Raw genomic sequence first — 19,205 nt, 5'->3', positions numbered from 1 at the left:
TTTGATCTATAGAGCTGTGTTTCTCCTTTAATTCTCAAGTTTTTAAGTGATAGCCTAAGAAGCTACAGCGGCAATAGTAGTGGTATAGTAGAGATGTTTTACTCTTTGTTTGTTCTTATCCTAGCTAGTTAGAGATGGACTGGGCTTATAGCAATCTGGATTTTTATTTTCTTTCTTATTTTCTTTGGGTGGGTTTTCATATGGTTTGGGCTGCTGATTTTGCCTGTTTGAACTTTGTATATGGGCTTGGATCCATTTTTCTAATGAATGAATATTTCCATCTTTGGATTAAAAAAAAAGTGTATGAGAGACTTGTATCAGATACCCTTTAATAAATAAATGTTTGATGCATATTTCATTTATTGTGAGATACTTTATCATAATATCAATAATCAATAACTTGTCACTTTTGTATTTCGGTCTACGAAGAACTTTGATAATTGGCTACTTATTAGGTATCAATTTGGGGTAGAGCTTTTTGACTACTAATGGTACCGCCAAAAAGTAGAGAGCAAAATGTGTCTCCTTCAATCGATCAACTATAGTATCTACTTTGTCTTATATAAAACTGAGGAAAGAGAAAAAAGACAAGCTGGAAAACAACAAAATAGCCAACTGGAAGCCAACTATAATCAACTACCAAAAAAAAACCAAAATTAATTGCTGCAAATTAGCAAATTAAAATTGAGAATTAGCTAGCTAAAACAAACAGCCTCTCAATTTTTCTCTTGCTTTGCTTGATAAGTGGGTTAATGTTAGTCGGACTGGTTAATCTAATGAACTCTTGAATCTGACTCTCATCGTTTTCGATAGATCGATAAAAGTGTCATCATTTCATGAATCTGATTGTCCAATGAGATCATATATTACTCGAGAGACTGATCACGACCCTCCAGTTTTGCCTTTGCCAAAAAAAAAAAAGCTGTGCCATGAATTTTTCATAATTGCTGCACAAAGCAAATTGTTTGTGAACAGAAGAATGCGATACAACACTTGAGCAAATCGATCCAATCCACGTAGTCACATTTAAAACTAAAAGTAATTTTCAAGGCAGAAAAAGCTCTGACAATGATGAGGGTGCATATATAGATTTGACAAGCTCTGTGGTATGAAAGTGAAACAAAGGTTGTATGACTATGACTACCTATGAACCCCATGAGGCTCTGAACTATTTTCTTCATTGACAACACAGCAACATATTCTGCAAGCTCTGCTCTTCTAGAATGATTCTTTCTTCTCTTTGATTCTCTTCTTCTTCTATATATATTTATATATATCCTCTTGTTGGAGAGGGTTGGTTGGGTTTTAAGGTATTTTGCTGTCTATGAGGATGGAACATTAAAGTGGAAGAGCCACGATATGACAAATGCAAATACCATGCAAGCAAGCAAAAAATTCAGGAAGCGATGGCCATGCCAGAAACTTCGAGTTTCCGAATGGTGTGTCGATGCAGGGACTGCAGCCACTGCCGTAGAATTGTTGGTCTCATTTGAATGCTCTATCATCTCGATCTCATTTACTCCAACGACATTACGAGCAATGGAATGACAAATCTCACAGGTCCTGATAGATATCAAGTATGATAAATGAATATACAAAAAGAGAAATAAATACTACAACAAAAATGAGATCAAGTTTTCATTATCAAAAGGAAAATTTTTAATATTTGTAACATGTTTTGGAGTTCAAAAGAGAAATCAACTACATCTATTAAGTAACAGATGTCTCCTTCAGAGTGAAAAAACTCAAAACAGCATAACAATTCCCAGCAAGCTGGAAAAAAGAAAAAAAATGCAAGCACAATCCAGATTAAAGAGGCTAATTAATATTGAACAAGGTCTAGGATGAAAATGGAGAAGTGATGAAAGGAAATATTTATGCCAAACATGTCAATACAACAGATCAATTTTTGGAAATTTACCAAGACATCAAACTGCTACAGTTACAAGCAAAAGATTTGAAACATAAGAAATGCTTAGACGAAGAATTGGCAGAAAGTTAAGGATTGGAATATTTCTAAAACACAAAATACTTTGCATACAATGCCGCCTTCAAAATCAGCTTAAGAATAATTAGTTAATGTTGAATTTCATGATGGCGTAGGATTAAAAATATATACCGCATATTTTATAATATGCTTTCAAATGACAAAAACAATTTTCCATATAGGGAGAAATAAGATCGAATGTGAGGTCCTTGCCATTGCTATTAAAAGCATGCATTTTTATTTCCCTTTCAACTCAACATGAATTCCTGGATTGACCATTACCTTTTTTCGATTTCCAGATAAAAACTTGCCGCACCAGATTGTTTTGCCCTGTCAAGTTTAAAATAATATCCAATCTAAAACTACAGCAATCATTTTCCAACATCTAATAAAGATCACAACCATACAGACTGGTAAGGAATTGTCGGTGCATTTAGACATATCATGAGGACTTGTGTCCTACTGCTCTCTAATCTTTTGCTTTACTTTTTCCATAAACTTGATCAGGAAACGCAATTTCCCACCACTTTAACTTTATGTTACAAGTGATCAGAGTCTCTAGCCTTATATTATGTTTCACATCCAATTTAACTATATTCAGATACAGCCAACCTTTTGTTCTTTTTTTCTTTTGCATCTTTAATGAGTGATTATCATTAGCATTCCTTGAAGAAAAGGAAAACTCAACTGCTGAACTGTCAGTAAGTACTATAGGCACTCGTTAGACTATTAGGAACAGATAAATAAATCATTTATTATATCAGAAAATGCATGAACATGACACTACCATATTAACAAAATTTACAATCCAAATAATGTTTTTTTTTTTAAAAAAAAGGGGGGCAAAGCACTTAATTTTTCTACTTACTTGTTTCCTTTAATTTTGAACCAGGCCTCAGCACACTGTTTATGAGCAGCAGCCAAATCGTCCTTACAGGAACAGCCCAATTCAATTGGAACCCCGGATTCATAGCTATTGCTTTCCAGACCCAGATGGCATATCCTACAATCTCTCTCAACCTCAACCTTAGCCAAATGCACCTTTATCTCAGCTACCCGACTTTCAATCTCCACCTCCACAGAGCAATCAGACACAGAAGATACTCTCCTAGAATCCGGAACGACGCCGTCTACAATCTCAGGATCAGATACACAAGCGAAAGTGTATTCGTCATAGGAGCCACCCGTGGATGAATAAAACTGAGAGTAGCAAGACCCATCTTCTGCATCGAAAAAGCAGGTGACATCACTTCCTGTGACGGAACGGCGGTGGCTCCCCCGCTCCAAATCGATGTGGGACATTTCTAAAGCAGACATTTTTTTTTAAAAAAAATTAATCTTGAATGAAGAACTTGGGGCGAAAAGATTGAATGTAAATACTTATAGTTTGGAGCTCTGGGTGATGCCAAGAATCAAGAAGTTAATAAATGGGTATTGGATTAGGTGACCCTGCAACTCCATCAACATTTACTTTCGCTAACCAAAATCAAAAGCTCAAAAGAGAAAATTATTGAATATTAATTATTGAAGAAAGCAAGTAGGAGAGAGAGAGAGAGAGAGAGAGAGTGATGTTTGATGGTGTTTGAGACAGAGTCATGCTTTTGGAGAAAGACTTGGACTAGAAACAAAAAACTGCAGAGTGCAGAGTGTCTTCACAGAGAATTGCGAGGAGATATCATTGATAAAGTAGAAAAATATATTTAAAAAAATAAAATTAATAAAGAGGGTAAAAAAAAAAAAACGTTGGGCGAATTAGTGGTTTGGTGCAATCTCTGAACAAATTAAGATTCTGTACGTTTGATGCAATCAGACTGATGATGTGCTAATCTTTGTTTAATCCAATGGTCAATATTTGATGGACGCCTACTCCTTGTAACAGCAATTTCACTTTGTTTCTTTTCTGAGCATTGATAATCACTTGTCGCATTAACCATTATTGACTGTCGTTTTCAGTCCCGGGACTACGCTTGAGCAGTTTTTGATTTGAACTAAAAAAATTAAATTAAATCAAATCATTTTGATTTAATCGGTTAAGTTTTTTCATTTTGTCAGTATGTTTTGGTTAAAAAATTTTAGTTTATTTAGTTTTCGATTCAATTTAATTTTTTATTGAACAAAATCAACTAAACTTCATAGCAAATGGCACAAATAATTTTTTAGTTCAGGATTACTATTTTTATAAAGTAATGTTTATTATTTTTATAGATTTTTATGTATTTTAAATTAATAATTTCATGATACATTTTATGTAATATGTATTTATAATTTTATAGACTTATAAATTTATATGTTATATACTTTTAAATAGGTTTTTATGTATCATTGATTTTTATAAACATGTTTTTTTTAAACAGGTTTAGAGTTGCTATTAATAAATTGTTATTTATTAGATGTAAATAGATTTTTTTATAAAATTCTAATATTTTCTGTTTAATACAATGGAATCAAATTGAACTAAACTGTTATTTTTCTATTCAGTTCGATTGGATTATTCTTAAGTGATCAATTTGATTCGGTCTCCTTTTTTAAATGATTAGATATTTCAATTTTTGATGTTCGACTTGATTCGGAACCGAATCAACCGAATGCTCTCTTGGGACACCTATAAAAATATTAGAGAAATACTAGCAATATTTTCTTGTAATTTTTTAAGATATATTGTTATATTAGCGACAGGGACGGGAAGAGCAGGGGCCAAGGGAGGCATTGGGCCCCCTTGCAATTTTTAAAAATTTTGAGGATAAATTAGTAATTTCCTATTTAACCCTAAAAACTTTTGGTAAACAGTATCACCACTCCTCTTTACTCCATTCTCCTCCCTTTGCTACCGACAAAAGAATTCCCTCTTTGCAATTTCTCTCTTCACCTCCACTCCTCTCCTTTCTTCAATTTTACTCCACAATTTCTTGGATCATTTGTCTTTGCCTAGCTCTATATGTAAGTTCTAACTTCTAAATCCATTTTAATTTTATAATTTTTATTTTTTTTGTTTAATTTTTATCTTTTTTTTTGGTATAAAATCTATTTAATTGGATTCTCATTGTTCGATTTTCTGCCATAGAATAATATATAACAAATCTGAAAATTGATTCTATTTTTTTTTATTATAATTATTGTTAATTTTTCTTTCTATTGGTTAATTATTGTTTGAAAATTCTAGTTGGGCAATTTCCATTTTTCCAAGCTTAAACTCTTGACTTTTTACATTATGAGATATGGTTTGATTTTAATAGTAAATAGATTTTTCTTCTTTTTTTTGATTGATTTGATTTGAAAATCTTTATTAGGTTGATGAATGTAGAGAAACTTTATTTTAATATGAATTTAAAATATCATATGATTTTTTTGGAGGATATATCATCTGAAATTTAAAATCTATTTCAAATAGGTTACTCATGAATCTAACTAATTTTATAATAAATTAACTTTTATCCAAACAATTTGAGATTAAAATTAAATCCAAATCTCTTATTTGAAATGATTGTATCCAAATATTGCACAATAGATAAATTGTATGGAGTTGAATTTTGATATGAATGGAATCAATCATGCTAAAACGTTTTAGAATTTGCGGTTCATTTGCACATATTTTATTTTTCTTTACCAAGAAAAATATAAAATTGTTTGATTTTCTGCATAGATTATCTATTTGATTTGCTACTAATAATTGTTTGATTTGATTTTTTTTAATAATAAAAATTACCCATTGTATTCATTGATATTGTTATATCTTTTCTATATAGATCTTTTATATATTTTATTTGATAAAATTTATTTCATAGTTGCATTGATATTATTATCTCAATTTTATATAAATATTTACTGTTTTTTAATTTTTATAGATATGGAGCGATTTTTTAAAAGAAAATCAAACACTGCAGAATCATCACCATCAATCAATCAACCAATTCAACCAGCACCACCTAAGCAAGTGATTGTTGAGGAAGTTGAGGTCAATATAGAAAACATTCCTTCTAATCCAGGACTGCGACTTAACATAATGAGCTATCCACCTGATATTAGGAATCAGGTATATAGAGTTTACTTACTTAAAGGTCCATGTCAACCATGCCATCATAAATTTCCTCAAAAAGTAGATAGAACTCAAAAACGGAGATTTATTGCATCTTGGTTTGATGAATTCAGTAGTTGATTGGAATATAGTATTAAAAAAGATGCTGCATATTATTTATATTGTTATCTTTTTGCAACTGGGCGTAGTGAAATAGATCATGATGCTTTTATAGCTGAAGATTTTACTAATTGGCAAAAGAAAGAAAGATTGAGAGAACATGTAAGAGACCATAATAGTGATCATAATAAATGTCGGTTAGCTTATGAAGATTTGATGAATCAAGCTCAACACATTGAAGTTTCTTTTTCAAAACAATCAGAACAGTAAAAAATTGAGTATCGTTACAGGTTAAATGCATCCATTATATGTTTTCGTTATATCTTTATGCAAGGATTGGCTTTTCGAGGGAATGATGAGTCTGAAAATTCATTAAATTAAGGAAATTTTCTTGAATTATTAAAAGTTCTGGCTTCATGTAGTGAAAAAATTAATAATGTTGTGTTGAAGAATGCTCCTAACAATCTCAAACTCACATCTCCTGATATTCAAAAAGATATCATTAATGTAGCTGCAACTGAGACAACAAAGGCTATCATTACAGATTTGGGAGGTGATTTGTTGTCTATTTTAGTTGATGAATGTCGAGATGTATAAGTTAAAGAGCAAATGGGAGTTGTCATAAGATATTTTAATGGATTTGGATGTGTCATTGAAAGATTTATTGGCCTTGTGCATGTCCATAATACAAGTGCAGCATCTCTTTAAAAAAGTTATTGAGTCTTTGCTCTCTACTTATGGCTTGAGTATATTTAGTTTGAGAGGTCAAGGCTATGATGGAGCTAGTAAAATGCGAGGTGAATTTAATGGCTTTAAAAGTTTGATTTTGAAGGACAATTCTAGTGCTTATTATATCCATTATTTTGCTCATTAATTCCAACTCACACTTATTGCTGTTGCTAAGAAGCATTCAAGTATAGGTTCTTTTTTCAATACTGTTACTCATTTGGTCAATGTTATTGGAGGTTCTTGTAAACACAAGAATATGCTTCGAGAAAAGCAATTAGAGAAAGTGTTTGAAGGAATTGCAAAAGGTGAAATAAAAACTAGACAAGGTCTAAATCAAGAAATGGCATTGAAGAGACCGGGAGATACTCGTTGGAGTTCTCATTATGGTATGCTTATTAATTTGATGCATTTATTTCTTTCTATCATTGATGTTCCTGAGTATATTAGAGAAAATGGTAGTGATAATCCACAAAGGGCTAAAGCAGTTAATTTGCTAGATATTATGAATCGATTTGAATTTATCTTTGTGTTGCATCTTATGAAAAAGATTTTGGGAATCAAACATTAGTTATCTCAAGTTTTACAGAGGAACAATCAAGATATTGTAAATACTATGAATCTAGTTAAAGTCTCAAAATATCATTTGCAAGTGATAAGAGAAAATGGTTGGGAAGCTTTGTTACTTGAGGTATTAGAATTTTGTGGTAAATATGATATAGTTGTATTAGATATGGAGGATGTCTATGTAGCTAGAGGGAGATCAAGGTGTAGAAGTGAAGAAATGACAAATCTTCATCAATATCGTGTTGAGTTGTTTTATTCTGTGATTGATATTCAGTTTCAATAACTTAATAATCGTGTAACACCCTTTACCCGTCTATAGTGTAGCCGAGCAGGATATGCTACTCAGTGTGCCGGAGCACCAATTCATGTTTTAATTACAATTTATCCCTTTTTATTCATTTATTTACAATTTTTGGTAAATCTAAATTTTTTCGCAAATTTTATAGAAAATAAGGTAGAGTGCCGGCTGTAAATTGGAAAAATAGTTCTTCTGAACCTGTTTAAAAACACTTCCAATATAATTTCCAAAATCCAAACTCCATTATTCACACATATCTCAACTCAATCTCAAATCAAAACACTATTTTCAGAAATTGTTTTCTTTTCACTTCATTACTGGAAGCACATTCATAAATATTTCTCAACATAATATACAGAAAATTTCAATAATATGAAATTTCATATATTTACATCATCAAATAATTTTAAGAATTTATAGTTACAAACCAAAATTAATACAAAATGCAAAATACAAAGTGCTACCCCGAAATCTTAATGTCCTACCATATGCACTGCAGATGTGAGGTGACTCTGGACTCTGGATGTAGATTTGAAAGCTCACCTGGTCTGATGTCTGCTAGGCTCCCCAACTAGGTCTCCAGTACCTGCGTGTGGCAAAAGCGACACGCTAAGCAATTCTGCTTAGTGGTGACAATATAAAATAAAATAAAATAACTAAATAAAATGAATATACAGAATGTGTATTTACATTTTTAGTAGACTTAATTTCTGATATTTATTACAGTATTATTCGATTAAAATTTTGTAAGATTTATTATCATTGCCCGAGTAACCATACTAGTCGACTGGACTGGATAAACGGGTAAATTGGCACTGGGTACTATGTACCTCAGACCATCACACCATCGATCATATTTTGTCTCCCGGTGTGCAACAGAATAGCTAATAAGCTATAATAATTATCAGGGATAAAACCCAAGTGTATAACTCAAATAACGTAACCAAAGGCTATTATGTCACAGAATGGCATGGGAAGCCATGAAACACAGAATGGCATGAAACCATATGCAGTACTGCTAACAGAACCCTATTGGCATGCCAAGCTATCCAAACCAATCTTGTTAAGTATACTAGGGCATATTACACTTTTCAATTTCATAATTTTTGAATTTCAAGTTTGAATGTTACTATTCATTTCATTAATCAACTAAAATGTTGACTTTTGCATAGGCAATAGGTACATTGGTTCTAATATTCCCAACATGTCACATTTTGCATTCAAAATTTGTTGGTATTTGTTGCCAATACCATTTCTAAGCTTAATGTTAATTGGGCAGAATTTTCAGTTTTTATACATTGTCTTTACTGTTCCATTGGTCATTTTTGCAGTGGGAATTTGGCAAATTGATCAACATGAAAGTTGTTCCTTATTTTGTCTAGTTGCATTTCCTTTTTTGAATCACTTTATTTGGAGTTTTGTAACTCAAGTTATGGTCCAAAAACCACAACTCGCTGGATTGAAATTTTTCCAGAATTTCTGGACTGAGCAAATCCACACTGTTAGGAACAGTAACTGCAACTCACTTTTTGAATATGTTCTTGTCATAATTTGGGTTAGGTTTCTTCATAAAAGTTGTTGGTATATATCTCAGCTTATTGCTGGTAAAATTTCAGGTCAATTGGACCTTTCTACACTGAGTTATGGCCAAATGACCAAATACTGTTCATTTGGTCATTTTGCCCAGGTAGAATACAGGTCACCCGGATTAGATTTTCTGGACATGGTTTCTTCACCAAAGCTGTGTCATTATGTGTCTAGTTTCATGTCCAATTGGCCTTGCACCAATTGAACCTCTACAATTCAAGTTATTACTGCCCAAACCTGCTGGACTCATGTCCAATCCTGCAGGTCACCAAGAGCAGCCACACCAAGCTCATCATAATTCATGGCATTTCATCAATCCATTCAATTCATGCATATTGAGGGCAGCCAAACTATCATTTTAACTCCATAAAACTCATCATAATCATACCCTAACCAAGGCTACCGAAATTTATGGGATGGCATACACATAGTATTTAACAAATTTTCTTTGTAATTTGCACTCATACATAGTCCTTAACATGAATTTAAGGTGAAAATTAAGGTTAGGTCACTAACCTCTATGGAGTGAAGTTTCTCCACTTGCTAGTGTAACACCCTCCCTGTAGCAATTCCATACATTCTACTGTTCCGGTGATCGGTGTGGGTTCGGACAGCTAGAACGTCTGGAAAAATATTTAAACTAAAGTGAGGAACCATAATTAACTCAAATATTGATAAGAAAAATTTAGAAAAAATTTTAGAAATAAAATACAACCAAGTTAAATGAGCCGGTGCCCAAGTGATGGGTAACCTAGTGAGAAGTTGCGGTTCTCGCAACTAGGAGCCCTAGACTCGAGAGAAAAATTATAAAATAATTTTTCGGACTCCAGAAAAGGGTCATTGAGGTTCCTATGGCATTAGAATGCCAAGAAAATATTTAAAAAATTTTTTCAATCGGTACAGACAATTTTGACCCGTTAAGCCAAACGGATGGCATTTTGGTCATTTCGCCTTCAGAGGCGATTTTTGGCCGACTTGTCCAGTTAAGTAAATAATTATTATGATCTAAAATATGAATAAATATTGCTAAAAATTGAATTGAAAATGAGTAAAAAAGAAAAGAAAAGAAAATGAAATAAAAGTCACATTTATGACATGAGCATGATGCAATTAAAATATTTTCACCCAACCAAATTTTGACACATCATTAAAAAACTACTTAAACGTGAATAAAAGGAGATAAAAATTGAAAAAGTGGACAACCATCTTCAATCTTTGGGCTGCAGAAACGTTGAGAGAGAGAGAGAGGAGAAAAAAACTCCATGAAAGCTCTTGTTCAAGCTTGATTTTCCCTAAGCTCTCCACCCCAAAACCCTAAACTTCCTTCACAAAAAATTATCCCTAAACCTTGAGGAAGCATAAGGCAGCAGAAATTTGAGGAAATTTTGAAGTTGGGCAAGTCCAAGTTAGGTCACAAGTGAGGTTAGTGCCATCTTTCTTTGTTTTCTTTGGATAATCATGTTAAGGCACTAAGTTAGGCTAAGAAATTGTGGGATTTGAAGGGAATTATGCATGCTAGGGTAGAGGTAAATTTTGGCAGCCTATTGGGACTGGGGATTTGATTGTTTTGATGGGCTTATAATGGATTAGAGATGGTGTTTGAAGTGTATATACATATTGATAATGAATTAGTGTGTTTAACTAATGCATGTTGTGTGAATTGGAATGGGGAATTAGGGTTTTGAAGAGAAATTTGGACTTTGTTTATGTAATGTTGAATGAACATTCTAAGGGTCAATTAGTGACCATTTGAGGGAGATTGACCATAACTTGGAGTGAATTATAGCATTAGAAAACTGATTTGGTATGCTGCCTAGTGAGAGCAGCAGGTTTGGATGTAAGTCCAACCTGTTTGGACAGCCACAACTTGGGCTGTGTAGGTTCAATTGGTATTTGACCAATTGGACATGAAACTAGACACATAATGGCACAACTTTGGTGAAGAATCCATGCCCAAAAGACCAAACCAAGTGGACCAAAAACTTGCCTCAATCCAGGTGTCCTGCAACCAGTTTCTGCAGAATGACCAAATGAATAGTGATTGTTTATTTGGCCATAACTCAGTGTAGAATGGCCCAATTGACCTAAAATTTTACCAGCAACAAGCTGAGATATAGACCAACAACTTTCATGAAGGAACCTACCCCAAATTATGACCAGAACCTATTCAACAAGAGAGTGGAATTTACTGTTTACTGCACTATAGATATGGTCAGTTCTGAAATTTTTCAATCCGGCCAGTTGTGGTTTTTGGACCATAACTTGAGTTACAAAACTCCAAATGGAGTGATTCAAAAAAAGAAATTCAACTAGACAAAATAAGGAACAACTTTCATGTTTATCATTTTCCCAAATTCCCACTGCAACAGCAACTAATGGAACAGTAAAGATTGGGTATGAAAACTGAAAATTCTGCTCCATTAATTTTAAGCTTAGAAATGGTATTGTTAACCAATACCAACAAATTTTGAATGCAAAATGTGGTATATTGAGAGTGTTAAAACCAATGTACCTATTTTCTATGCAAAAGTCAACATTTTTGTTGACTAATGAAGGGAATAGTAACACCAAAACTTGAAATTCAAAAATTGTAAAATTCAAAAGTATCAAATGCCCTAGTATACCTAACAAGATTGGTTTGGATAGTTTGGCATGCAAATAGGGTTCAGTTAGCGATCGCACATGGCATTATGCCATTCGCAGGATTTCATGGCTTTTAGCCATTCGACATTGTGTTGATATTTGGCCTTGTGCCTATTGTTATTACAGCTTATTAGTCGCTGCACACCGGGAGATGCATATGTGACCGATGGTGTGACGGCCCGAGGTACTAGATACCCAGTGCCAGTTTACCCGTTTATCCAGTCCAGTCGTCCAGTATAGGTTACTTGGGCAACCAAAAATGAAAGTGGATAAATGTAATGAAATAGTGAATATAACAAGTACAAAATAAGTAAGACTACAAATACTCATCGAAAATTTATTTGTAATAAGACACCGATACATTCACTGCATATTTACTTCCTGTTATTTCTTTTTATTTTATTATTGGCACCACTAAGCATTATTGCTTAGCGCGTTGCTTTTGCCACGCGTAGGTTCTGGAGAAACTGACCGAGAGCCCAGTAGACCACAGGCTGGGTGAGACCTCCTGCAGTTCTGCATAGTGTTCATGTCACCTCACCATCTTCAGTGTATTGGTAGGACACTAGGTCTCATTTTGGTATTTTGTAACTAACTTTTATTTTCTTTTGTGTAATTGAAACTTATGTAATGTATTTTGATGTTCATGTAAATAATGGAAATTGTGTTTGTGAATGGAAAAGTGAATATTTATTTATGACTTTTACATGATTATTACATGAAATGAATGATTGAGAAATGGAAATGTTGTTGAAAAACATATTGAGATTTTGATATTGGAGTTTGAGAATGATTGAATATGATTATTGGAAGTGTTTTTCACAGGTTCCGAAGAACTGTTTTCTCCATTTTCAGCCGGTACTCTGCCAGATTTTCTATAAAATTTTCGGAACCTCAAATAAATTATAAGTTCAATAAATGACTTAAATGAATTATATTTCATAAATTATATTCAAAACTATGATAAAAGTAAATTAAGGAAGAATAAAAATGATTGAGATAAAGTAGAGTGTTCCGGTACACCGTGTAACATATCTTACTCGGATATACTGTAGACAGGTAAGGGGTGTCACATTTAGTGGTATCAGAGCACGGTTTAGGCATTTCTGGGCCTAGATTGAGTCCATACCATGCATTGCATTTGTAAGAGTCGAGGTGACACTAATGCAGATCTGTTGGACCCTTCATCTCAGAGGGCAGTTGAGGAGGAAGTGGAGAGTCATGCTCCACCTGCAGGTGAGGCGGGGTAGGAGAACACGCTCCACTGACTCCATCGAGCCTGCTCAACCTCCACAGGCTGTGTTCTAGCAAATGGCCGAATTCTTCAAACAAATGGCTGGGGTAATGCTACCACCACCACCACCTCCACAACCAAAATCACACCTGGAAAAAATTGAGAAAATTTGGAGCAGTGGACTTCTTTGGCAAGAGAGAAGATGATTTTGTTGCAGCCGAAAATTGGTTGAACAGAACAGGCAGAGTTTTAAAACAACTCCACTACACTCCAGAACAAAATCTAGAAGCTGCCATATCTCTATTGCAAGATGATGCATATGAATGGTGGGATACTGTGTCCAGTGAAGTACAGCCAGAAGTAATAACTTGGGACTTCTTCCTCTCCAAATATAAGAAGAAATATGTGGGTAGTGTATACCTGGAAGAGAGAATAAGAGAGTTCATTAACCTGAGGCAGAGACAGCTGACAGTGGCCGAGTATGAAAAGGAATTTGTCAGATTAAGCCACTATGGAAGGGTGATAGTCCCTAATGAGGCCGAAAGGTGTAAGAGATTTGAAGAGGGATTAAATGACAACATAAAGATCATGATCACTGCCTTGGGAATCACCGACTTCACCAAGTTAGTGGAAGCTGCAATAAAGGTTGAAAAGGTTAGAATAAGTGAGCAGACCAGAAGAGGGGCCCAGGTCAGTCTAGTTCATCTCCTGCATTTGGGAAGAAGTTCAAGGGTCCACCTGCACAGAGTTCAGGTCAACCACAAGGTCAGGGTCAGCCTCAGAGGCCCAGGCCACAGTTTACCCCTAGGAGAGGTCAGTCCACACCATCAGTGGGCAGCTCTCCAGGGATGGGGTTCAGGGGACCAGCCCCAGCAACTTCTGCATGTCCACATTGCCTGAAGTGGCATAAGGGGGAGTGTTGGAGAGTGGCGGTGCTCGCTAAGGTGTGGGTCAACAGAGCATCGGTTGAGGAACCGTCCACGCAAAACTACTACATGCTCCAACACAAGCGCATGCACTGCTCCGCGCCACAAAGGGGAAGGAAATCGGCAACTGAGGCGGTGGGACCATCACGAGCAGGCTCGCATTCGAGCCGCAGAGAGGCTCGAGGCGGACCACTGCGAGCATATGCTATGAGAGCTCAGGAGGAGCAAGATGCCCCAGACGTCATCAGGGGTACGTTCTCCCTCTACAATACATCTGTGCATGCATTGGTGGATCCAGGATCCACTCATTCACACATCTGCATCAACTTACCCGTAGAAAGGGGGATACTAGTAGGGGAGAGTGACCAAGACATTCTGGTCACTAATCCATTGGGCCACAGTGTGGTAGTGAACAAAGTGTACAAGGGTTGCCCGTTAAGGATTCAGGGGTATGAATTCTTGGCAGACTTGATTGAGTTGCCTTTCCATGAGTTTGACATGATTTTGGGAATGGACTGGTTGTCACGTCATCAGTCAATGGTTGATTGTAAATTGAAGAGGATTTCTTTGAAAACTCCTGGGGGTAATGAGATCACAGTTATGGGAGAAATGACAGATTTCTTGTCCAATATCATCTCAGCCACAGTCGCAAGAAGAATGATGAGAAAAGGCTGTGAAGCCTACCTAGCACATGTGGTGGATACTAGGCAGGTTAAACCAGATCTGTGTGACATATCCACAGTAAAGGACTTCTCAGATGTGTTTCCTGAAGAATTACCTGGTTTGCCACCAGAGAGGGAAGTTGAATTTGCTATTGAGACACTGCCGGGTACAGCACCAATATCTATTGCTCCTTATAGGATGGCACCCACTGAATTGAGGGAGTTAAAAACTCAGTTGCAAGAGTTGCTTGATAAGGGGTTCATACGCCCCAGTGTGTCACCATGGGGAGCTCCAGTGCTGTTTGTGAAAAAGAAGGATGGGACTTTGAGGTTATGCATCGATTACCGGCAGTTGAATAAAGTGACTGTGAAGAACAACTATCCGTTGCCTAGAATTGATGATTTGTTTGACCAGTTGAAGGGAGCAGGAGTATTTTCTAAGATTGATCTCAGATCAGGATATCATCAGTTAAGGGTGAAGGATGTAGATGTGCCAAAGACTGCATTCAGGACCCGGTATGGGCATTATGAGTTTCTGGTGATGCCCTTTGGCCTAACGAATGCACCAGCAGTATTCATGGACCTTATGAACTGTATCTTCCATCCATACTTAGATCGGTTCATAGTGATCTTTATTGATGATATTTTGGTGTATTCCAAGACCAGGGAAGAACATGATGAACATTTGAGGATTGTTCTGCAAACCCTGAGAGAAAAGAAGTTGTATGCTAAGTTGTCAAAGTGTGACTTCTGGTTGAATGAGATTGCATTCCTTGGACACATAGTGTCAGCTGATGGGATTAGGGTGGATCCCAAGAAAATAGAAGCAGTGATGGAATGGAAGCCTCCCAGAAATACAACTGAGGTCAGAAGCTTCTTAGGGCTAGCTGGGTATTACAGAAGATTTGTGAAGGGATTTTCCTTAATAGCTGCTCCAATGACCAAGTTGTTACACAAGAACGTCAGATTTGACTGGAATGACAAGTTTCAGACCAGTTTTGAGAAGTTAAAGGCTATGTTGACAGAGGCACCAGTGTTAACACAGCCAGTGTCGGGAAAGGACTTTGTGGTCTACAGTGATGCCTCTCATAATGGGTTAGGGTGTGTATTGATGCAAGAGGGGAAGGTGGTCGCTTATGCTTCCAGGCAGCTAAGGTCACATGAACAGAATTACCCTACCCATGATCTAGAGCTTGTAGCAATTATCTTCGCACTGAAGATATGGAGGCACTACTTGTATGGTGAAAAGTGCTACATTTACACAGACCACAAAAGTCTAAAATATTTGCCAACTCAGAAGGAGCTCAACCTTAGACAGAGACGATGGATTGAGTTCCTGAAGGACTATGATTGTGTAATTGACTACCATCCTGGGAAGGCAAATGTAGTTGCTGATGCTTTGAGCAGAAAATCCATCACAGCTTTGAGATCATTGAATGCCCATCTATCTTTGGTTCGAGATGGAGCTATTTTGGCTGAGTTGCAAGTGAGGCCAAGCCTGTTACAGCAGATTTTAGATGGGTAGAAGGTAGATGAGAAGCTAAAGGCTATTATGAGAAAAATCCTAGAAGGGAAAGAAACTGACTATGAAGTGAAAATAGATGGGTGTCTGTACTACAAAGGAAGACTGTGTGTACCAGATGATGGGGAATTGAAGGCCAGTATTCTAAAAGAGGCACACACCAGTGTGTATGCTATGCACCCAGGAAGTACAAAAATGTATCATGATCTGAAACTTCAGTATTGGTGGCCTGGTATGAAGAAGGACATAGCTGACTATGTGACTAAATGCTTGACATGTCAGCAAGTCAAGGCAGAACATCAAGTTCCATCGGGTTTGCTACAGCCTATACGCATACCTGAATGGAAATGGGATCGGGTCATCATGGATTTTGTAAGTGGTCTACCTCTCACCCAGAAGAAACATGATGCAGTATGGGTGATAGTGGATAGATTGATGAAGTCAGCACACTTTACGCGATTAGACGGACTACTCACTAGAAGTTAGCGAGAATTGTATATCGATGAGATAGTTAGCGCATGGAATTCCACTTTCCATCATATCTGATCGAGACCCAAGGTTTACATCGAGATTTTGGAAGAAGTTACATGAGTCCTTGGGTACACAACTCCACTTCAGCACAGCTTTCCATCCTCAGACGGATGGGCAATCAGAAAGAGTAATCCAGGTAAACAATTGAAACCAATTGACTTAATACAAATATTGAACTAAAATGATAATAATAACATGAAATATATGTCAAGTCCTTGAGGATATGCTGAGGAGTTGTGTCATTGAGTTTGAGGGAAGTTGGGATAGATATCTTCCACTGGCAGAATTTGCATACAACAATAGCTACCGAGCTAGCATCCAAATGGCCCCATATGAAGCACTGTATGGGAGGAAATGTAGAACTCGGTGTCTTTGGACTGAATTGGGGAAGACAAGCGGTAGGGCGGACACAGTGAAAGCAGTTGAGGAGAAAGTAAAACTAATCAAAGCCAATCTGAAGGTTGCCTCAGACAGACAGAAATCCTATGCTGACTTGAAGAGAAAAGAAATAGAATATGCGGTTGGCGATAAAGTATTCCTCAAGGTGTCACCGTGGAAGAAGGTACTGAGGTTTGGAAGAAAAGGTAAGTTAAGCCCTAGGTTCATTGGCCCATATGAAGTCATTGAACGTGTGGGTCCAGTGGCCTATAGGCTAGCTTTACCACCAGAGCTGGACAAGATCCACAATGTGTTCCACGTGTCTATGCTAAGAAGATACCGCTCAGATCCTTCACATGTCATCTCCATGGAAGAAATTGAAGTACAACCGGATTTGACATATGAAGAAGAACCCATACGGATCCCAGCTCGGGAAGTGAAAGAATTGAGGAATAAGCAGATTCCACTGGTGAAAGTGCTTTGGAGGCACCACAACACCGAAGAGGCAACTTGGGAAAGTGAAGAGATGATGAGGCAAAAGTTCCCTCAACTGTTTGCATCAGGTAAATTTCGAGGACGAAATTTAAATTAGAGGGGAAGAGTTGTAACACCCTCCCTGTAGCAATTCCGTACATTCTACTGTTCCGGTGATCGGTGTCGGTCTGGACAGCTAGAACGTCTGGAAAAATATTTAAACTAAAGTGAGGAACCATAATTAACTCAAATATTGATAAGAAAAATTTAGAAAAAATTTTAGAAATAAAATACAACCAAGTTAAATGAGCCGGTGCCCAAGTGATGGGTAACTTCGTGAGAAGTTGCGGTTCTCGCAACTAGGAGCCCTAAACCCGAGAGAAAAATTATAAAATAATTTTTGGGACTCCAGAAAAGGGTCATTGAGGTTCCTATAGCATTAGAATGCCAAGAAAATATTTAGAAAAATTTTTCAATCGGTACAGACAATTTTGACTTGTTAAGCCAAACAGAGGGCATTTTGGTCATTTCGCCTTCAGAGGTGATTTTTGGCCGACTTGTCCAGTTAAGTAAATAATTATTATGATCTAAAATATGAATAAATATTACTAAAAATTGAATTGAAAATGATTAGAAAAGAAAAGAAAAGAAAATGAAATAAAAGTCACATTTATGACATGAGCATGATGCAATTAAAATATTTTCACCCAACCAAATTTTGACACATCATTAAAAACTACTTAAACATGAATAAAAGGAGATAAAAATTAAAAAAGTGGATAGCCATCTTCAATCTTTGGGCTACAGAAACGTTGAGAGAGAGAGAGAGGAGAAAAAAACTCCATGAAAGCTCTTGTTCAAGCTTGATTTTCCCTAAGCTCTCCACCCCAAAACCCTAAACTTCCTTCACAAAAAATTATCCCTAAACCTTGAGGAAGCATAAGGCAGCAGAAATTTGAGGAAATTTTGAAGTTGGGCAAGTCCAAGTTAGGTCACAAGTGAGGTTAGTGCCATCTTTCTTTTCTTTCTTTGGATAATCATGTTAAGGCACTAAGTTAGGCTAAGAAATTGTAGGATTTGAAGGGAATTATGCATGCTAGGGTAGAGGTAAATTTTGGCAGCCTATTGGGAGTGGGGATTTGATTGTTTTGATGGGCTTAGAATGGATTAGAGATGGTGTTTGAAGGGTATATACATATTGATAATGAATTAGTGTGTTTAACTAATGCATGTTGTGTGAATTGGAATGGGGAATTAGGGTTTTAAAGAGAAATTTGGACTTTGTTTATGTAATGTTGAATGAACATTCTAAGGGTCAATTAGTGACCATTTGAGGGAGATTGACCATAACTTGGAGTGAATTATAGCATTAGAAAACTGATTTGGTATGCTGCCTAGTGAGAGCAGCAGGTTTGGATGTAAGTCTAGCCTGTTTGGACAGCCACAACTTGGGCTGTGTAAGTTCAATTGGTATTTGGCCAATTGGACATGAAACTAGACACATAATGGCACAACTTTGGTGAAGAAACCATGCCCAA

At 36.1% G+C, this 19,205-nt stretch overlaps 2 protein-coding genes across 3 annotated transcripts; one reads left to right on the top strand and one right to left on the bottom strand.

Moving 5' to 3' along the window:
• Positions 1-993: 993 nt before the first annotated feature.
• LOC110642347 (uncharacterized) lies at positions 994-3,668 on the bottom strand. 2 transcript variants are annotated; one of them, XM_021794353.2, is made up of 3 exons: positions 2,856-3,668; positions 2,270-2,317; positions 994-1,563 (listed from the first exon to the last, which is right to left on the bottom strand). In XM_021794353.2, the coding sequence occupies exons 1-3, from the start codon at positions 3,302-3,304 to the stop codon at positions 1,323-1,325; spliced, it is 738 nt and encodes a 245-aa protein (XP_021650045.2). In that variant the 5' UTR covers positions 3,305-3,668; the 3' UTR covers positions 994-1,322. The 2 variants fall into 2 exon arrangements, with proteins under 2 accessions (XP_021650045.2, XP_021650046.1); XM_021794354.2 differs by lacking the exon at positions 2,270-2,317 and having other exon boundaries at positions 2,856-3,663.
• A 1,109-nt stretch (positions 3,669-4,777) lies between these two features.
• Positions 4,778-12,646, top strand: LOC110642356 (uncharacterized). The gene is made up of 4 exons (XM_058147070.1): positions 4,778-4,924; positions 5,830-6,017; positions 7,102-7,234; positions 12,396-12,646. The coding sequence occupies exons 2-4, from the start codon at positions 5,832-5,834 to the stop codon at positions 12,440-12,442; spliced, it is 366 nt and encodes a 121-aa protein (XP_058003053.1). The 5' UTR covers positions 4,778-4,924; positions 5,830-5,831; the 3' UTR covers positions 12,443-12,646.
• The last annotated feature ends 6,559 nt before the right edge of the window (positions 12,647-19,205 follow it).

Source organism: Hevea brasiliensis, chromosome 5, assembly GCF_030052815.1.
Source record: "Hevea brasiliensis isolate MT/VB/25A 57/8 chromosome 5, ASM3005281v1, whole genome shotgun sequence".
Taxonomy (NCBI): domain Eukaryota; kingdom Viridiplantae; phylum Streptophyta; class Magnoliopsida; order Malpighiales; family Euphorbiaceae; genus Hevea; species Hevea brasiliensis.
This window is presented reverse-complemented; position numbering and strand designations above follow the sequence as displayed.

Coding starts and splice junctions, on each gene's coding strand:
- LOC110642347 (XM_021794353.2), bottom strand. CDS start 3,304: ATGTCTGCTTTAGAAATGTCCCACATCGATTTGGAGCGGGGGAGCCAC. Junction 2,318..2,855: donor TTCAAAATTAAAGGAAACAA/GTAAGTAGAAAA, acceptor TAAACTTGACAG/GGCAAAACAATCTGGTGCGG. Junction 1,564..2,269: donor TATCTGGAAATCGAAAAAAG/GTAATGGTCAAT, acceptor GATATCTATCAG/GACCTGTGAGATTTGTCATT.
- LOC110642356 (XM_058147070.1), top strand. CDS start 5,832: ATGGAGCGATTTTTTAAAAGAAAATCAAACACTGCAGAATCATCACCA. Junction 6,018..7,101: donor CACCTGATATTAGGAATCAG/GTATATAGAGTT, acceptor TGTAAACACAAG/AATATGCTTCGAGAAAAGCA. Junction 7,235..12,395: donor TCGTTGGAGTTCTCATTATG/GTATGCTTATTA, acceptor TGCCACGCGTAG/GTTCTGGAGAAACTGACCGA.